Source organism: Rattus norvegicus, chromosome 9 (assembly GCF_036323735.1).
Source record: "Rattus norvegicus strain BN/NHsdMcwi chromosome 9, GRCr8, whole genome shotgun sequence".
In the NCBI taxonomy this organism is placed as follows: Eukaryota; Metazoa; Chordata; class Mammalia; order Rodentia; family Muridae; genus Rattus; species Rattus norvegicus.
The window spans coordinates 68,997,123-69,017,633 of NC_086027.1; the positions used below are offsets into that span (position 1 = coordinate 68,997,123).

The 20,511-nt window shown below is 39.2% G+C and overlaps 1 protein-coding gene across 5 annotated transcripts in view; it reads left to right on the forward strand.

The window, feature by feature from the left end:
• Carf (calcium responsive transcription factor) overlaps positions 1-20,511 on the forward strand; it is a 50,062-nt gene that overhangs the window by 704 nt on the left and 28,847 nt on the right. For 2 of the 5 annotated variants that reach the window (XM_039083318.2, XM_006244971.4), the window contains exons 2-3: positions 6,358-6,472; positions 10,611-10,838. In XM_039083318.2, coding sequence (XP_038939246.1) covers positions 6,358-6,472; positions 10,611-10,838 — 343 coding nt within the window. Of the gene's footprint in view, positions 1-139; positions 409-3,883; positions 4,043-6,357; positions 6,473-9,226; positions 9,436-10,610; positions 10,839-20,511 lie in introns of those variants that run through there. The other 3 variants (NM_001106915.1, XM_039083319.2, XM_006244974.5) reach the window with 3 other exon arrangements.

Sequence of the window (20,511 nt, forward strand, 5' to 3'; positions counted from 1 at the left end):
AGCTTCCTCTGCACCTTCTCCCCTGCTTTCAGACTTTTTCTTTTTTCTGTTTTTGTTTTTGTTTTTTTTTTTTCGGAGCTGGGGACCGAACCCAGGGCCTTGTGCTTCCTAGGCAAGCGTTCTACCACTGAGCTAAATCCCCAACCCCTTTTTTCTGTTTTTAATCCTGAAGTCACTCAAAGGCTTGTCTCGGTCTCAATGGTCTCGATTATTACTCCAGTTATTTTCCTGAGTGGAGAATAGATGGGGGCTATTACTCTTAAGATCCCAAAGTCACTTTTTTAAGGCATTCGCCTGGAAACCTCTGGGGATGGGGTACGGGAACACACTCCTCCCTCCGAGGCAGCAAATTACAGTCAGGCAGAACTGGATTGCAAAATGTGTGGGCTTAGCAGTATGAGTGTACAGGTGAATATAATGAGAGTTTTTCCTGTATGTCGCCTGATATTTAAATCCGTAGAAAATTAGAAGTGATCTAAACAATTGGAGGCGAAAACCAATAATTTGTTAAGTGGACAACACAAAAAGCATGACTGTTTTCAATTCATTCATTTTACAGAATTGCATGCCTTGTATCAGGAATGCCTGAATTTGATTTTACCTGTGTTACTTTTCCTCTGTGCCACACTAAAGTTAGCTGTGACAATTGAAAGTCCCATAAGAAGAACTCAGAACATGTTAACTATTGCTCTCATAAGAGCTACCAATAGAAGTTTTTACTAGAAACCTCAGTGATATAGGTGGAGGCATAAAATGAGAAAAACCTCTGCCGAAATTACAGGGAAAAAACCCCTCTTGTTCAGACTGGGTTTGCTGATGGCAGCAAGGCCCTTTAAACTAGAATCATTTGAAATGATGAGGATTTACGTTAAATAAGCGGGGACATCTGAAACTTGAAATTCCTTAGTTGAAGTATAGCTATTGAATTTTTGCTGGTAACAGGATTGATTAAAAATAGCGTTTTAAACTTCTTTAATTTGGATTTATCAGATTAACAATACCTGGAAGTCAATGCATTTTTTAAAAAAAAATCTTAATTCGAGTGGAAAATTATGATTAGGAAGATACAGAACACTAATTCCTCAAGGAAAGATTTCAGTTTGCAAAGCACACATCTTGAATTCACTAAAATATATTTTTATTTGGCTAAGGTGTTTTGTTAAGGAAAAACTAGTTACTAAGAATATCCAGTACGAGTTTTCCAACAGTGACTTATGTGTGGTGGCTGGTGCTGCTCCCATGCATTACCTAGACGGCTAATGCTAGAGTGTTGCTTTTCTTTAGTTTATATCAACTGCAGACTTCTGGGATTCATTTACTGGGGTCTTCATGAAGACTCACTGTTATCTGAAGCATCCTCAACACAGAAAAAGATTTTTTTTTAACTGTCTCTTGGTTTTTTGTTATTAGAGTTTTTTGGTTTGTTTGGTTTGAGTTTTGGGTTTTGGTTTTATTTTTTTCTTTTTGTAGCTGTTGTTTTTTTTATTTTGGGACAGGGTCTCTATGTAGTCCAAGATGGATCCGAATCGACTATGTTTGCCCAGATTAGCTTTGAACTCTAGGCTCACCGGCTTCTATCTCCTGAATACTGGGGTTCTACCTGCTTGTAATCAACCACACTTGCTCGTTTTGAACCTTGAGTCTGAAATTCTGGAATTAATCTCATGGCTTTGTGTCCTGGGCAAACACTCTGCTGCTCAGCTGCATCGGGGCCAGTTCTGGGGTTTTAGGAGAATTCCCGTAGTTTGTTTTCATCCACAGGGTTTGTGTTCCTCAGTTTTGGTTGCCTGCTGTCAGCATTAAGAGGGACTCCTAGAAATAATTGATGAGTTTGAGATTGTATGTCTTTCTCGGTAACATGATGTTCAGCACCGTCCTACCTGGGACATGAATTATTTGTGTGTCCAGGGAGAGCGTCCATCTGCATGCTGCTCACCCATAGTTATTAAGCCACTGTCACAGACCTTGTGATACAGTAAGTGCAAAGGTGGTGATAACGGCAGTTCACATGTGCCACAGAGAAGTTAAAAGCATTTTAAGTAAAATGATGAAATCCAGAGTTTGGAAAGAAAAGCTATAGGCTAGTTTACAACAAGCTATTTCAGAGACCACATTCACAGAGGTCTTACTAAAGTATATTGTTAAACTTGTTTTTAATCTCCCTGCTCAATTCTAAAGTAACTGTCATTGGTTTGTATGTATAGAATAAAGCCTGGTGTAATTAGGCATTCTTTTTTTTTTTTTTTTTTTGGAGATGGGGACCGAACCCAGGGCCTTGTGCTTGCTAGGCAAGTGCTCTACCACTGAGCTAAATCCCCAACCCCGTAATTAGGCATTCTTGATTCCAGGTATACATATGGACTCAACTGTACCTACCCAAGGGCAAGGAACCATTGTACTCCACTTACCATTAAACAGATAATCAAATCACATCAGAGTCAGGGTAAAATAGTAATATTTAATAGTAAGTAATATTTAAGCTCCCATAAAGCAAGAAATAGACGGGTTTGTGTGTGCAGTGTAAGAGCTGTAGAAGTTGGGGGGTGGTGGCGGCACACACCTTTAATCGCAGTACTCAGGAGGCAGAGCAGTTTGAGATCAGCCTGGCCTACAGAGTGAGTTCTGGGACAACCAGCTACATAGAGAAACCCTGTCTCAAAAACAAAAAAAACAAACAAAAGCTGTAGAAATCAAGATTATTAGAAGTTTTTAGGGAGGATAAATGCCTAAATAAAAGATATTTTAAATGTGATCTTTAACTTTTCTACTAAAAAGTAAAAATTTGGATCTGCCCACCTCTACCTCCCACCTCTGCCTCTATAGTGCTGAGATTAAGGGTTTTTTTGCCCCTACACCTGGCTTGGATTATTAGTTTTAAAGGATATATTTTAGTCCATACAGGTTATGGAAATGCAACAAAATTGATGTTGACAGTTTTTCAGAAAGTATACCTGAGAAATTATCCTTAATGTTTTTAAACAAAGACATATGCTGTTGATCAGAATCAAATGTCCACAGCCCAAGCATTAGTCAGGCGTCTCTGACTAATCTCTAGCCCTCTGCCATGAATTCACCATGTGCAAACAAACAGCCGTGAGAAAGTAATCACAGAAGCACTCATTGTAGTTTCTTCCAAACCTTTGTTTTTTAAAATGGATCAGGTTTTAATTGTATATGTTTGTATTGTTTGTGGCTTATGCATATGAGCGCAGTGCCCACAGAGGCTGGAAGAGGGTGTTACATCTGGGGCTGGGGCTGCAGATGTGAGCCACTTCACCTGGGCGTTGGGATGATTTTGCTCTGGTCCTCGGCAAGAGCAGTGTGTGTTCTTAACTACTAACCCGTCTCTCCAGCTTGTAACCTTTACCTTGATCTTTACCTTTGATATAGAAGATCTACTTTGTAAAGTGATATAACATCCCAGAACACAATTTCCCAGAAAAAGTAAAGTGGGCTCTCGAAGTTTACTAAATATTCTACATCCTTAATGCCTCTTTCTTTCTGTTCCTTCTAACCACCCCTGATACTTCCTGCATATGAAGAATTTGTCAGGTGTAGGGTTACAGGTTGTAGGTGTGGGAACTTCATTTTCAAGTTCCTGTGGCTCCCACAGATTCTCCACTGGTAATCATTTTCATTGAGGGAAAGAGAATGTGGCTGCAGAGATCTTTGGTTCAGTGGTGACTGGAGACTCTTGGTCCTGAAATGAATCTGTAGTTGTGGATGAGGAGTCAGGGACAAAGGTCACCTACTCTGGGGCACAGCACCAGTCAGCCTTAGACTTTAGCTCTTGTCACCTGAGTGAGTAAGACTCTACCGTGTTAGCCTGGTAATAATTAAATTGTAATGTAAAGTATACACCGACCACCATCTCCTTACACAGAACATGCTACAGTGAAGACAGAGTCACAGCTTCCATACAAATAAGCTGGCCTGCTTAGAATTCAGTGCTCCAAGGGAAGACCACCAATGAATGCCAGAAAAGGCATTTCTGAGGCAAAATAACAGGAATCTGGACTTGAACTTGAGCCACTGCCTGGAGGTAATAACTTGATAAACTTTGTTTCTTCATCAGTTGTCCTTCTGGGTTTCTTCTTTTTCTTTTCTGATTGGTTTGGTTGGTTGGTTTCGTTTGGTTTTTGTTTTTTCGAGACAAGGTTTTTCTGTGAGGTCCAGGCTTTCCTGGAATTCAGTCTGTAGACAAAGCTGGTCCTGAATGAACAGAGATTCACTTGTCTCTGCCTCTCAAGTGCTGGGACTAAAGGCATGGGCTACCAATGCCTGGCAACCTTCTTCTTCCTCCTCCTCCTTCTCCTCTTCTTCCTCCTTTTCTTCCTCTTTTCTCTCCCCCACCCCCATTTTAACCCACTGAGTTGTTTTAATGCTACCAGTATGCGTATAGGTGTAGGACCATCCACTGGAGAATAGGCAACCTCTCAAGGGTTGAACCTCCCTGCCATGGGAGTCATCAATTTCAACTCTTCCTCAGTTGATGGATGGAGCTTTTTTCTTTTTTCCCTCTTCTTCCTTCTCCTCTTCCTCTTCCTCCTAGTTCTTCTCCTATTCCTACTCCTGCTCCTTCCTATTTTGTTTCTTTGTTTTTCTCTGTGAAGCTCTAGCTGTTTTGGTTCTTTTTTTTTTTTTTTCTTTTCCTTTTTTTTTTTTTTTCTTTTCCGGAGCTGGGGACCGAACCCAGGGCCTTGCGCTTCCTAGGTAAGCGCTCTACCACTGAGCTAAATCCCCAACCCCTCTAGCTGTTTTGGAACTCGCTCTGTAGACCAGGCTGACCTCAAATTCAGAGATCTACCTGCCTCTGCCTCATAAGTGCTGGGATTAAAGGTATGCACCACCACTGCCTGGCAGCCAGTGTGTGTGTGTGTGTGTGTGTGTGTGTGTGTGTGTGTGTGTAGAACTTTATGACTCCCATTTCTTTCCATTCTTGTACTTTATCTTGATCATGTGTAAGTCTTATGCATGTAGTCATAGTTGCTGTGAACTTATGTAAGACATATATCTGACAGAGGGCTGGTGTCTGGGATATACAAATAACCCAAAAAAACTAAACACCAAAAACCAAATAGTCCAATTAAACATCTTAAATAGAACTAAACAGGAAGTTCACAAGGAAAAAGCATAAATTGCTAAGAATTCTTTTTTAAATGTTCAGCAAGCATCTGTAGTCATCAGGGAGATTCAAATTGAAACTACTATGAAATTACATATTGCCCCAATCAGAATGGTTAAAATCAAAACAAACACATGCTGACAGGAATATAAGTAAGGGAGAATGATTATTTGCTCATTGAGATTTGTCTTCAGTTCAAATCTTTGAGAAATGAGCGTCTGTGCTTAAAGATTTAAGAACAACACTGTTTTAGTTCACTGCGACCTAATAATGAAGAGTTTTAAATGGATGAAGGAAAATGTCAGCTATGCTTTATCAATACCTCAGAAATTGGAATAAGAATATCTCTTCTGGGCTGGAGAGATGGCTTAGCAGTTAAGAGCACTGACTGCTCTTCCAGAGTTCAATTCCCAGCAACCACATGGTGGCTCACAGACATCTGTAATGAGATCTGATGTCCTCTTCTGTTGTGTTTGAAGAGAGCTATAGTGTACTTACATGGATAAAATAAATAGATAAATCGTAAAAAAATAAAGAATATCTGTGCTACCCATGGCAGAAACATCTTAAGGTAGATACCAGAAACTCTGAGTTGAAAATGTTTCCACTGAATGAGATTCAGAACACAAAGGCATGGATTAAGAGGTGTATTTTGAATATATTTTTCTTCTTATAAATTGTGAATTTTATGTAATAAAAATCCACTGAAATTTAAGACTCTTCAGTAAGTATGGAGCAAAACCTGTAAGTGGTAAAAGACTCTAAATCATGGTTTCTTACGGTTTTTCTTAGGGCTATGTAAAGCAATTGAATTTAGTGATACCAGGGTTTTATTAGGCTGATTATTTTTATTTTATGTATATGGGTGTTTTGTTTGCATGTATGCCTGTTACATATTTACTGACTTATTTAGTGCATGCACATGCATTCATGTGTTTGTATATGCACTTTGGTGCATGCCCATGCATGTATGTGCATGTGCTTATTCAAGCACACATCTGTGTGCATGTGTGGAGGTCAGAGAACAGCTTGTAGGACTTGGCTCCTTTCACTGTCTGGGTTCCAGGAGTCCAACATGGTTCCTCAGGCTTGGTACCAAGCAACTTTCCTTACCCACTGAGCCATCTCATAAGTCCCATCAGAGAATTCTTTTAAAGAGATATTACTCAGTTTGTTCACTGTGAATTTGTTTACGATCTTTGCATTCACGTGTTCATGACTTTTCTATTTAGGTATGGTGAGACCAACAGACGAAGAGACGATTGCCATTGGGAAGACAGCCCATTTTTCACAGTTCTCGAAAGGAGTGGGCATGCTGTACCACCAAGTGCCAACAATAACACCAAGGTCAGCGGAGGGTCTACGTGGGGTAGAGGACTGCAAACGAACCTTCTTGTGGTTTTTGAGAGAAAGACTGGGCAAAGAGGCCCAGACCAGATCAGATAGTCTGAATAAACTTACTGGGCTCTGGCTTGTGCTGGCTGGCAGCAGACCTTAGGGTACCAGGCCCAAGTGCCTCAAAGTTTATATTATGCTTAATTTCTCATTTCCAAGTTTGTCAAGGTAATACTAGATAGTATAAGTGTTTAGTTTTAACTTTAACCCAGGCTGTTAGATGTTACAGATGTAATCCTAGAATGCAAGCCCCCTGCCTTAGCTTTCTGATTACATGTACAGCCATGCCCAACTGGAGGAGATAGGGAGATCAGAGTATTAAGATTACCATTATCGGGACTGGAGAGATGGCTCAGCAGTTAGGAGTACTGACTGCTCTTATGGAGGTCCTGAGTTCAATTCCCAGCAACCACATGGTGGCTCACAACCATCTGTAGGGGGATCCATGCCCTCTTCTGGTGTGTCTGAAGACAGTGACAGTATACTCATATAAGTAAAATAAATCTTGAAAAAAAAAAGAAAACGAAAACAATACAAAACAAAAAAAGATTACCATTGTCTTCTTCAGGATTTTAAAAAGTTATTCTTTGATAATTTCATATATTTTGATCATAACCAATGCAAATTCCACTTCCTCCAGACATCCCCAATACTCGTCCTACTCACCTTCTCAGTCCACTGAGTGCAGTTAGTTCTTCCTGAGTGCACTGCGGCCTCTAGAGACCACCACCTGAAGAAGACATATTCCCCATTGTCCAGGAGAAATCAATCAATTGCCAATAGCTCTGCAGCTAAGGATGGAGCCTTGTGCGCCCCTCTTCCATCCGTGCTAGAATATTGATTAGCTTGGGGGGTTTTTTGCAGGTAACCATAGCTGCTAGAAGTTCATAGGGCAATGATCATGCTCTGTCCAGAGACATTCCTGATACTCATTCCCATCTGATTCCTACATTCCTTTCTACCACTCCCCTTTTCATGAGCTTTCGAAGGTAGATAGAATGGTATTTCTTGAGCACTGAGGGGAGTGTAGAATGGATTAAATGTCCCATTTGGGGCTGAGCTCTCAACATTCTCCCAGTCTGAGTACTTTGACTGCAACCCACTGCAGAAAAAAGCTTTCCTGACCAGAACTGAGAGTGGTACAAACCTTTAGCTATAAACATAGTCAGAAGGCAGTTAGATACGTTCATTTAGCAAAACAGTAGCAGTTTTCCTTCTAGCAGCTGTGACCTCTCTAGCCATGGACTTGTGACTAGGTTTAGAGTACCAAAGTCCCTCCTGTATAGTGGGTCTCAAATCCAATTAAGATGCAGTTGGTTACCTCCATAACAATAATGCCATTGCTGTACCAAGGAGCACATCTTACCTGGTAGGTCACTATTATAGCATACAGGGTCTACTGCTCAGTAAGTCCATTAATCCTTTTTCCTCTCAGTGGCCAGAATAGCACCTCCTCGCACCATGCAAACCAGCTTGTGGGGAGGAAGCTACAGTTCTAGGTTGAGTTCTCTAGGTACCACAGTAAAGGTGTGTTGTGTCTTTAGTGGTAGAGCCTCACAAACTCATCCCTTGGTTGCTTACATTAAATGTGTCTGGTAGTTTACGCTCATCTGACATTTTTACTTAAAAAACATTTTTATGGTTAATTTTGGGCAGGGTGTGTGTGTGCATGCACCACCGCATTCATGTGGAGACCAGGGAACTTTCCCTACTGAACCATCACTCTTTGTAATTTCAGTTTTCTGTGGTCAGCCATGACTAGAAAATACTAAATGGGAAATTTTAGGAGTACCTTCTATTGCAATGTGGTATAGTCATTCTATTTTATTATTGTTTTTGTTTATTTTTTGTTGTGCCTAATAGACCTAGTAGAGAAATGCTGGTATAGAAGTGCACATGAGGGGGTTGGGGATTTAGCTCAGTGATAGAGCGCTTGCCTAGGAAGTGCAAGGCCCTGGGTTCTGTCCCCAGCTCCAGGAAAAAAAAGAACCAAAAAAAAAAAAAAAAAAAGAAGTGCACATGAGGGGTTGGGGATTTAGCTCAGTGGTAGAGTGCTTGCCTAGCAAGTGCAAGGCCCTGGGTTCTGTCCCCAGCTCCGGAAAAAAAAAAAAAAAAAAAAAAGAAAAGAAAAAAAGAAGTGCACATGAAGGATTTGGTCTTTTCTAAGGTTTAGATGTCCACTGGCGTATTCAGAGTGTATTTCATAGGAGACATATTCTGTGCATGCGTAGTCCTGTAGCACCAAAGCATCTTTCTAAAGTTATGTGATCCCATGTAGTTAACATACCTTGAGGGACACAGATTATCATGTGTGTGTAATACCATCAACACCAAGGCAGACACATAAAGTTGCATAAGGCCATATAGATTAACATGTCCTGAAGGACACGTGTTCTCATACATGCATAGTCCCACTGGTACCAAGGCATCTTTTAGAAAGTTATGTAATGTTGTATAGGTTACACCCAACCCATAAAATTAAACTTTTATTTCATTAAATAATTGTGCAATGAGTGTAACATAACTTTATAACACAAATGCAATTTTGGTGAGCAAACATAGGATATAGTTAAGGACAGAACGAGGGACTACGTAATCCTAGTATTTAATTTGCCTTAAATGTGTTCTGGTGCCTTGACAAGTTAATTAACAAAAACAGTAATTTCTGTCTATAGAGAGGAAATTATTTTACTTACATTGTGTAAGAGACCATAGTATGGAAGATGGAAATTTTACTTAGGATTAACATCCCCACAAAGCGTCATTAATTGTACAATTGGCCAGGTGTTTAATCTTTCAGCCATTAGCCAATCAGAGAAAATGGGACTGACTGAGAAGCCAGCATGGAGCCACGTCACTCAGTAGGAGGCACCTGTGGTGATGGTGAGACAGAAAGAGACACCCCAGGACTCGAGGCAGGGCCTCACGGGAAAGGGTTCTGAGCTTAAGAAGAGCAGCGTGACACTTAACTTTCCGCGCTTGAAGAATAGTTGTTCTCACAGTGATACAAGATGTTTAATATACCAGGAATGGAAGTACACACTTGTTTTTCCAGCACTCAGAGACACAGGCAGAAGGTTAAAGTCGGGCCTAGGATACATATTTGAGATACTGTTTCAAAAAGGTTTTTTACATACCATATATTTAATGATATTAAGTATAGCCATAAAATTTGTGCATTCAAAATATATTTTTTAATTTATATTTCACTTTGTTCAAAAGCATTCCTGAGGAAATAAAGACTTAAAAAATATAAAAGTCGGGCTGGAGAGATGGCTCAGAGGTTAAGAGCACTGACTGCTCTTCTAGAGGTCCTGAGTTCAATTCCCAGCAACCACATGGTGGCTCACAACCATCTGTAATGGGATCGATCGATCGATCTATCTATCTATCTATCTATCTATCTATCTATCTATCTATCTATCTAATCTATGTCAACAATTTCACTTAAGACGACTGTTCTCAACTTGTGGGTCACAACTCATTTGGGGGTTGAACAACCCTTTCACAGGGGTCACCTAAGACCATCCAAAATCAGATATTTACATTACAATTCATAACAGTAGCAAAGTTATAGTTATGAAGAAGCAATGAAAATAATCATACTGTTGGGGTCACCACAACATGAGGAACTGTATTAAAGGGTTGCAGCATTAGGAGGGTTGAGTACCATTGGCTTAAGAAAACTTTGGGCTACAGTGTAGCTCAGTGTAAATAGCCTAGCATATAGAGGTCCTGGGTTCAATATCCAGCACTAAAAATAACCAGAATCCCTGGGCATAGTGGCACACGCCTTTAGTCCCAGCACTTAGGTGGCAGAAACAGCAGAGGAAGGCAAATCTCTATAAGTTCCAGGTGAGCCTGGTCTACAGTATGAGTTCCAGAACAGCCAGGGCCTTATAGAGATACTCTGTCTTAAAGAAAACATAAAAAATAAAAATGAAAAAAAACCCTTTTGTTGCAAAAGTAAAATGAACAATTAATTGTAACATAAATGTCTTTCTATGTTTAGTATATAGCCTTTTTTAGATATTGTAAAAATATGGCATATTTTACAAAGACTGAGTAAATTTCTTTTTCTTTTTAAAAGCGTCTGACCTGTATGGACTCTGGGGATCCTTCCCTTGGACAAAATGATCCCCCTACCATTTTGCCCAATACTGTTCCTGAAACACATGATCCACTCACATCACAGAATATACCAGAGACACTGACTGACACACAGGCCCTTCATGAAGAGCAATTTCATCTTTTGGACCAAAATGGGCAGCCTATTCAATATGACCTTCAGTCTTTGGGAAATTCTACTGCACAAATGGTGAGAATATTTTATATCTAATGAGTTTTGTGTTTTTATGGTATTTAACAAATTATATTAATCATGCTAAGTTAGTTTCCTTTTTTGTGCATTTGTTTGTTTGTTTGGTTCTTTGAAACAAGATTTCTTTGTGTAGCCCTGGCTGTCCTGGAACTCATTCTGTAGACCAGGCTGGTCTCCTCAAACTTGGAGATCTGCCTGCCTCTGCCTCCTGAGTGCTGGGATTAAAGGTATATGCCACCACTGCCCAATGACCCTAGTTTGTTTGTTCCTTTATCTATCTGTCCCTCCCTCCCTCCTTCCCTCCCTCCCTCTCTTCTTCCCTCCCTTTCTCCTTCTCTTCCTTCCTTCCTTTTAAATTCTTGTCTCTGTCCACTGTTAAGATTCCCACAAGAACACCAAGCTATTCAGCCATAGTGTATACGCAGAGGACCTAGGGCAGACCCATGTAGGCTCCCTGATCTCTGCGAGCCCCATGAGTCCTAGTCAGTTGATTCTGTGGGTCTTGTTCTTGTGGTATCCCATACCCCTCTGGTCCCTACAATCCATTCTCCCCTTCCTCTGCAGGACTTCCTGAGCTCTGTGTAATGTTTGGTTATGGGACTCTGCTTCTTACCCCACCAGTTGCTGGATGAAGCCTCTCTGGTCTCTCTGATGATGATTATGCTAGACCTCAGTCCCAGAACCTCTTCAGGCAGAACAAACTATAGGTTGAAGATTTGTGGCTGGGTTGGTGTCCCAAACCCTCCACTTGCATGGTTATAGAAGATGATGGGTTCAGTCTTCAAGAACCCTCATTACTATGAGTCTTTCTAGGGTCACTCTCCTAGATTCCATGGAGTTTCCATTGTACTAGGTTTTCACCTTGCCCCCAAACGCCCCCAGTTCCAGTCACTGAGCCTAGTATTTTCTCTGGCCCCCCCATTCCCCTATTCCCAACTCCATCTGCACCCATCCCAGCAGCAAAATCTATTCTATTTCCCCTTCCCAGGGAGATCCTTGCATTACCCCTTAAGCCATCCTTGCTACTTAGCCTCTCTGGATATGTAAGTTATAGCATAGTTGACTTTTACTGTACAGCTAATATCCATTTATTATTGGGTACATATATACCACGTTTGTCTTTCTAGGTCTAGGTTATCTCATTAGGATGATTTTTCTAGTTCTATCCATTTGCCTGCACATTTCATGATGTCATTGTTTTTTTTACATCTGAGTAATAATAATACTCTACTGAGTAAATGAACCACATTCTCTTTCCCATTCTTTGGTTGAGGGTCACCTAAGTTGTTTCCAGTTTCTGGCTATTAGGAATAAATCTTGTATGAATATAGTTGAGCAAGCGTCCTTGCAATGTGATTGACCATCCTTTAATATATGCCCAGGAGTGATATAGCTGGTTTTGAGGTGTACTGAGTCTCAACTTTCTGAGAAACCACTATATTGATTTCCAAAGTGGCGGCACAGTTTGCATTCTCGCCAACAGTGGAGGAATGTTCCCTTGCTCCGCATCCTGGCCAGCATACGCTGTCACTTGTGTTTTTGATCTTAGCCATGCTGACTGGTATAAGGTGGAATCTCAGGGTTGTTTTGATTTCCATTGACCTGATGACTAAAGATGTTGAACATTTCTTTGAGTGTTTCTCTGACATTTGAGATTCCTCTGTTGAGAATTACCTGTTTAGATCTGTACCCCATTTTTTAATTAAGTATTTGGTTTGTTGATGTCTGGTTTCTTGATTTCCTTATACATTTTAGATATTAGCCCTCTGTCTAATGTGGAGTTGGTGAGGTGTATCTTTTCCATTCTGTGGGCTGCTGTTTTGTACTATAGATGGTGGGAGTCCTTTGCCTTACATAAGCTTTTCAGTTTCATGAGGTTCCACTTATTAATTATTGATCTTAGTTCCTGTGCTGTTGGTGTTCTGTTCAGGAAGTTGTCTCCTGTACCAATACATTTAAGGATAGTCCCTACTTTCTCTTCCAGTAAGTTCAGAAGTCTCTGGTTTTATGTTGAGATCTTTGATCCATTTAGACGAATTTTGTGCATGGTGATAGATATGGAACTATTCATATTCTTCTACATACAGTCATCCAGTTAGACCAGCATCATTTGTTGAAGATGCTTTCTTTTTTTCCATTGTACATTTCTGGCTTCTTTATCAAATATCAGGTGTCCATAGGTGTATGGATTTACACCTGGTTCTTTGATTCGATTCTATTGATCAGTGTGTTTGTTTTTATCCCACTACTGTGTGGTATTTATGACTACAGCTCTGTAGTATTGAATTAGGGATGGTGATACCTCTGGAAGTTCTTTTATTGTATAGGATTGTTTTAGCTATCCTGAGTTTTTTGATTTTCCATGTCAAGTTGATATTGTTTCTTCAAGGTGTGTAAAGAATTGTGCTGGAATTCTGATGGAGATAGTGTTGAATCTGTAGATTGCTTTAGGCAAGATGGCCATTTTTACTATGTTAATCCTTCTGATCCATGATTATGGGAGATCTTTCTATTTTCTGATATATTCTTCAATTTCCTTCTTCAAAGACTTGAAGTTTTTATTATACAGGTCTTTCACCTACTTTGTTAGAGTTACTACAAGACATTTTATATTACTGTCTATGGTGAAAGATGTTGTTTCCCTGTTTTCTTTCTCAGCCTGTGTGTTATTCGCTATTGTATCCTGCCACTTTGCTGAAGGTGTTTATCAGCTGTAGGAGTTCTCTGGTAGAATTTATTGGGATCATGTGTGTATACTATCATATTATCTGTAAATATCAATGCTTAGACTTCTTTGTTTCTAATTTGTATCCCCTTAATCTCCTTTATTTGTCTTATTGCCCTGGCTAGAACTTCAAATGCTGTATTGAATAGATATGAAGACAGTGGACAGACTTATTTTGTTTCTGATTTTAGTGGAATTGCTTTATGTTTCTCTCCATTTAATTTGATGTTGGTGTAAGGCTTGCTATAAATTCTGTTACCGTGTTTAGGTATGTCTCTTGTATCCCTGATCTTTCTAAAACTTTTATTGTGAAGGTGTGTTGAATTTTGCCAAGGCTTTTTCAGCATCTAGGATATGATCATGTGTTTTGTTTTATTTTGTTTTCCTTTCAATTTGCTTATATAATGGGTTACATTGATGGATTTTCAAATATTGAACCATTCCTGCATCTCTGGGATGAAACCTACTTGATCATGGTGGGTTTTTTTTTTTTTTTTGGTCTGTTTTTAGATTTGGTTTGCGAGTATTTTATTGGATATTTTTACATCAATATTTATAAGGGATCTTGGTCTGTAATTTTCTTTCTTTGTTGAATCTTTGTGTGATTTGTATAGCAATGTGACTGTGGCTTCATAAAATGAATTGGGCAATGTTTTTTCAGTTTCTATTTTGTTGAATAATTTGAGTAGTATTGGCATTAGCTCTTCTTTGAAGGTCTGGTAGAATTCTGCACTAAAACTATTTGGCCCTGGGCATTTTTTGGCTGGAGGACTTTTAAGGGTTGCTTCTTTTTCCTTAAGGGTTATAGGTCTATTTAAATTGTTTATCTGATCTTGATTTAACTTTGGTAAGTGATATCTATCAAGAAAATTGTCCATTTCTTTTAGGGTTTTTAATTTTGTGAATACAGTTTTGGAGCATGACCAACTAATTTTTTTGGATTTCCTTGGTGTCTGTTGTTATATTCCCCCATTTTGTTTCTGATTTGTTAATTTGGATACTGTCTAGTCTTTTAGTTAGTTTGGAAAAGGGTTTGTTTATCTTACTGACTTACTCAAAGAACCAACTCTTTGTTTTATTGATTCTTTTTTTTTTCTTCCTCCGGAGCTGGGGATCGAACCCAGGGCCTTGCACCTGCTAGGCAAGCGCTCTACCGCTGAGCTAAATCCCCAACCCGTTTTATTGATTCTTTGTATAGTTCTCTTTGTTTCTATTTTATTTCAGCTCTCAGTTTGAGTATTTCCACTCCTCTTGGGTATGTTTCCTTCTGTTTATTCTAAAGCTTTCAGGTGTTTTTAAGTTGCTAGTATTAGATCTTTCCATTTTCTTTATGAAGGCACATAGTGCTATATACTTTCCTTTTACACTGCTTTCATTGTGTACCATAAGTTTGGGTATATTGTGCCTTCATTTTCATTGAATTCTAGAAAGTCTTTAATTTCTTTCTTTATTTCTTCACTGTCCCAGTGGTCATTGAGTAGACAGTTGCTCAGTTTTCATGAATTTGTAGGCTTTCAGCTTTTTTCTGTTGTTGAAATCCAGCTTTAATCCATGGTAGTCTGATAGGCTATGGGGGGTGGGACACGTTATTTCAGTTTCCTTGTAACTGGTAAGAATTGTTTTGTGATGAAATATGTGGTCAATGTTGGAGAATGTTCTGTGATGTACTGAGAAGAAATATATTCTTTTGTGTTTGGGTAAAATATTCTATAGGTAATTTTAGGTCCATTTGATGCATAACATCTATTAGCTATATTATTTCTGTTTGGTTTCTGTCTTGAAGACCTGTTCATTGGTAAGAGTGGGATGTAGCTATTAATATATGAGGTTTGATGTGTGATTTAAGCTTTAGTAATGTTTCTTTTACATATGTGGGTGCCTTTGCATTTGAAGCACAGATGTTAAGAATTGTAACATCATCTTGGTGGATTTTTTCCTTTGATGAGTATGAAGTGTCCTTCTTTAACTTTTTTGACTAATTTTGTTTGAAGTCTATTTTGTTAGCCATTAGAATAGTTACACCAGTTTGCTTCTTGAGTTCACTGGCTTGGAAAATTTTTTTCCAACCCTCTACTCTGAGGTATATCTTCCTTTGATGTTACAGTGTGTTTCTTGGCATCTAGGCATGCAACAGAAGGGTGAATCCTGTTTTCATATCCATTCTGTTAGCCTGTGGGGTTTTTTTAATATTGGAGAATTGAGTCAATTGATAGTGAGAGTTATTGTCATTTTTAACAAAATCTCAATTGTTGGACTTTACCAATGAAGACTCCTGAGCCTGATGCTGGGGTGAAAGCCTGCTAGCTCAGAGAGTCAGAGAAAGGGTTCAACTGACTTTCCTCCACAGTTGAAGTCCTAAAAGGAAGCTCTCCCTCTCCACAGTGCTTAAAAACCCCTCAAATTGTATGACTAGTATCATGACAGAAGTTTACATACACATAATAATCTTATAGATTTTGAGATAATATTTCTACCTTAAGGAAAGAGTTTTAAAGAGTAAAGTGAAAATCAAAAGATTATGAGACTAGTGGCAATAGAATAGTCCCTTATTTCTTGTTTTCTTCTGTTCCATACCAGGTGGCTCTTCTAATATGAGACAGAGATTTTGAATTTTCCTTTGACAACATGTGTGAGTTTAGAGAAGGAGAGAGCCACGCTCCAACCCCAAAGCCAGCTTTAAATTTTGCCTGGGACTTCCTGGCTAAACATTCATTATTCATACAAGCCCAACAGACTCATTAAAAATTAAAAATTATAATTTTTGTGACCAGTCAATATTTTATCTTCTATGTTTGCACCTATAGTAAATCCTTAGTTCCCTTTTTTATGACCGATGGTTAATGGTTTTACAACCTCTTGGAATGTGCGCTAAGTTGTAGATGCCTGTTTGCTTTCTCAAAAGCAGTTAACTCATGACACTTGAAGACTGGCAGAGTTCTCATTGCAGTTTTGACATCAGAAAGTTCTTAATAGCAGTCCTGTTATAAAAGAGCTTAATAATTACTAATGTAATTTTAAGAAATCATATAGGATCATCACTAAGAATTAAGAAATCACCTATTTGTTTGTATAGTATTACTACAAGACAGTACGCCTTCACTGTTCTGCAGAGATCTGCTCAAAAGAGTGGGCTAACCTAGTGATTGTTATACGTATTTAATAATAACAGGAAAAGCATATTAATAGCAGGAATCTTTCCTAAAATGTAATCTTCTCGGCCTTGCCTTGAGAAGCAAATTTGTCAATAACTTTAACAGTCCATGAGGAACCATCTCAGGAAGATTGCCTGCTAGTTTTTAGCTTCTCCTAGCTGGCTCCTGGCAAATTTTTAAATGAATTAGAACCACATAAAGACCATTTGCCACTTATTTCTGTGCAGGGCAGCAGAGACAGCTGGAGGTGGGTGATACCACTGGGCCAATCTAATTTACTTGTTTTCTTGGGACACATTCTCTTGATGATCTATCTATCCTCTCTTCAGATGTTTCACTTGTCCAGGGGTTTCTGAATTCCTTAGTTGGATGCTTTTATTCTCCTGGAAAGATAAAAACAAAACTCTGCCCCAACTCTAACTCTGGGGAGGGGAGGTTCCTTTTTAGGCAGGTTATATCTTTCCTAGGGAAAAATGTTTTTTGGCAACAGAAAAAGTATTATCTTTCAATTGAAACTTAAAAAATTCTTTTGAAGATTTGAAACTAAATATACCTTAGTATTTGTAGATAAATATACCTATATTTCCATATATATATATATATATATATATTCAAGGTTTAAGTGTATTTATTTTTAGATCACAAAGAACATTCACTTTGAATTTCAGCCTGTATTTTACAATCAGCTTTTAAATTTTACATCACTGTAATTCCTATGTGGCTGCCTCTGCCTCCCAAGTGCTGGGAGGTGTGAACCACCACCTGGCTATGTAATTCCTTGTAATAATTATTCTCATAGTTTTTTCCTGGTTTAGTTTGGTTCTCCATTACCCCTTATTTTTTAGTATTAGGAGTGAATTTTCAAGTTTTTTTGAATGTGTAATCTATCATTCTTGCTAATTTATTCTGAGTTTGTTCCCTGGCAAATTTTGATATTCTGGTCTTAATTAACAAATGGCAATTTGACCACTATTTCATTATTTCCAGATGTTTATCTGTCTTACCCATATTTGCTACTTAAATTTGATGTTTGCTAAGTTTTCTAGGTTTTGCCATTTCCATTCATGCCGCCTATGACCAGATACTGAGAGGCCAGACCCTGGGTTCAGAGTCCATCTTAGAGAGCCTGACCTAAGGTTGAACTCAAGTTAACTAATAAGCTGGCACCTAGTTTTCAGGCTACTCCCTAACAAGCTGGTGTCTAGCGCCAGTTTCCAGGTTACTCCCCAACAAATTTGCAACTCCAGGTTACAAGCCGGCCCCTGGTACGTTAGTCCTAAAAACCACCAATGAGGAGGAAAACAGAAGTTATGATTATGGTTTGGCTCCCAGAACCAGCCAATTACAATTATGTTAAAGGCCATAATGCCCCCACCCCCCATCAGTCAAATGTATGCCAGGCTAGACTGACCCCCTCCCCCAACCCCACTTGTTTGCTGGCCTCTATAAATGCTTGCCTGAGACTGGGCTTGGGTCTGCACCTTCCCTTTCTGAAGCAGTGGCCCAAGCTCAGGCTTAAATAAAGAGATTCTAGTGCAATTACATTAGAGTTGGCTCCTGGGCGGTCTTTTGGGGTTCGAGAATGCTTCCTGGCACAATAATATCTTTACCATTTATCTGCCAGTCGGTGGTTTCCATTTTGATGACCGTATAGCTGCTGTGCCACTGCACACACCATGAATTGTTCCTGGTTGATCATCTTATGGCCAGCAGTGCTGCACTGACTTTGTGGTTCCTTTCAGGATTGGCGGTTCCATTCCCCGAGTCTATGGCGGCCACTGTCCGTTAGCTTTGGTTCCATCAGGGCTTCATAAATCATCGGTAAACCATGCATTAGCCAAATGTCGTGACCATTCCCTCAGTCCCCACACCTCAACAGGGGCCTCTTTTGGGGAGCAGGGGAGTGGTTTAGGAAAGGGGATTATAGGCAACTGAGCTGTTTCCTCAGTAGGGGAAGGCACAGGTCACTTTGCTACCCCATCCTGATCATGAAGGAATTCAGTTAGGTACCAGTTCCACTGTTAGACCTTTCCCTCCATGGCTAAGCCTGTGAAGGACTCTGCCTCCAACGGACCAAATCCATCATTGTAAGAGGACCTTACATCCTCTTACACCTCATGACCATAGGGTGGTTGGCAATGACTGAGTATAAGGTTCTCCATCCTTGTAAAATGTCCAGATTTGTTTGTCAAAGAACATATTTATTCTTCATATATGGAAAGTATTTGCAATAGAAGCCAAAAGGCAAATGTTGGTGGACTCCTTTTTGCTTAATGAAGAGTCCCCAGATGCCAATTCACCATTAAATATGATATTCATAGTTAAGAAATCAGTCAGGGTTGCATACATGGAGAAGAGCTTCCCGGCAGTCAGTCACAAAAGCTGCTCTTTGTTCTGGCCCCATTGGGAATTAGCTGCCTTTCTAGTAACTGTGTGATCTTTCTTTTGTTATAAGCCATTGTTCCACCCATTGAGGTTAACCATTTTAAAGTTAGGGTGGTTGGTACCTTTGAAAGACCAACACCTGTTGTGTCCTGCCTATGGACCATGGACCGTCTGACTGTTCTTGATAATACATTTTCAGAAGCATTCTTTATTTATAGTTTGTTTCTGAGATTGGAGGAATGTTAATCTGTATTTTTCCATTGTTGCAACAAATCACATCCCCATAAATTCATGGCTATATTAGCTACATATGGCTTTAACTTTCTTATATGTCCTCTGGCCCTATACACTCTACCTGTTTTGTACTTAGCTTTACCTGAGATAAAGTTCCAACCCCTAGAAGCTGAGTGTATATCTCCTGAGGAGGCCAAGGCAGATGCCAAGATTTTGGTGAAATTATCATTACATTTACTCCTATGTCTACAAATCTTCAATTTCAAGGCCATTTATTTATATTTTTAACTTTCATCTCTGATCATTTATAGCAGTTTGCCAAATATACTGGTTTTCTGGTTTCTCCCAAATATTTTGTTTTATCTACTGAAGTTGTTTTGTCCTTGATTACATCCAGGGCACTGTTTTGTTGTTGTTGTTGTTTGTTTGTTTTCTTATTTTTTTTAAAACAGGAGTTAAATCTTTTAATTGCTCTATGGATGATTTTCTCTGATGCTGACAGGGAATGATTAATCAAATTTGCTGTCAGGGCCTGCTGGAGGTCCCCTGGGGCATTTCCTGATGGCAAAGGGTTACCTTGCCTGTCCCTTGTTGATCTGCATTCATTAGTCCAGTGCCAGCCTTTGCCACATCTTCTAAATGCTTCAGAAGGCTGGGGCCTTCTTTTTGGATTATCTCTAGAAAAAACATTGTTTCTAGGAATGCTTTGCCTATAATCTGTTTTCAAATGACCTTGCTTACCACAATTAAAAATTGGACATTTTTATTTTTCTTAAAACTTTTAGAAATTATTTCTCCTATCAGAGTAGCATCATATACATGAGAGCCAATATTAGCCATATCTATAATCCATTCATCTACTGGTGTTTATCTTGCCTTTTGTATTCTGAATTAGAATTTTCAAAAACCAAAGATTCAATTAGTATTTTTATGATTTCTGAATCTGATACTATTGTATTTACAGCTGAAGTCAATCTTTGCAAAAAATCAGTGAAGGCTTCCTTTGGGTCTTGTATAATTTTAGTAAATGACTCAGACCTCTTTCCTGATTCTGCAACCTTGTCCTAAGCATTTAAAGCTGCTAAATGACATAGCATCAAGGTGTGAGCATCAAGTTCAAGCTGCCTGTGTAACTCAGGAGTCTGACCATCACCTAGCAACTGATCTGGGAAAT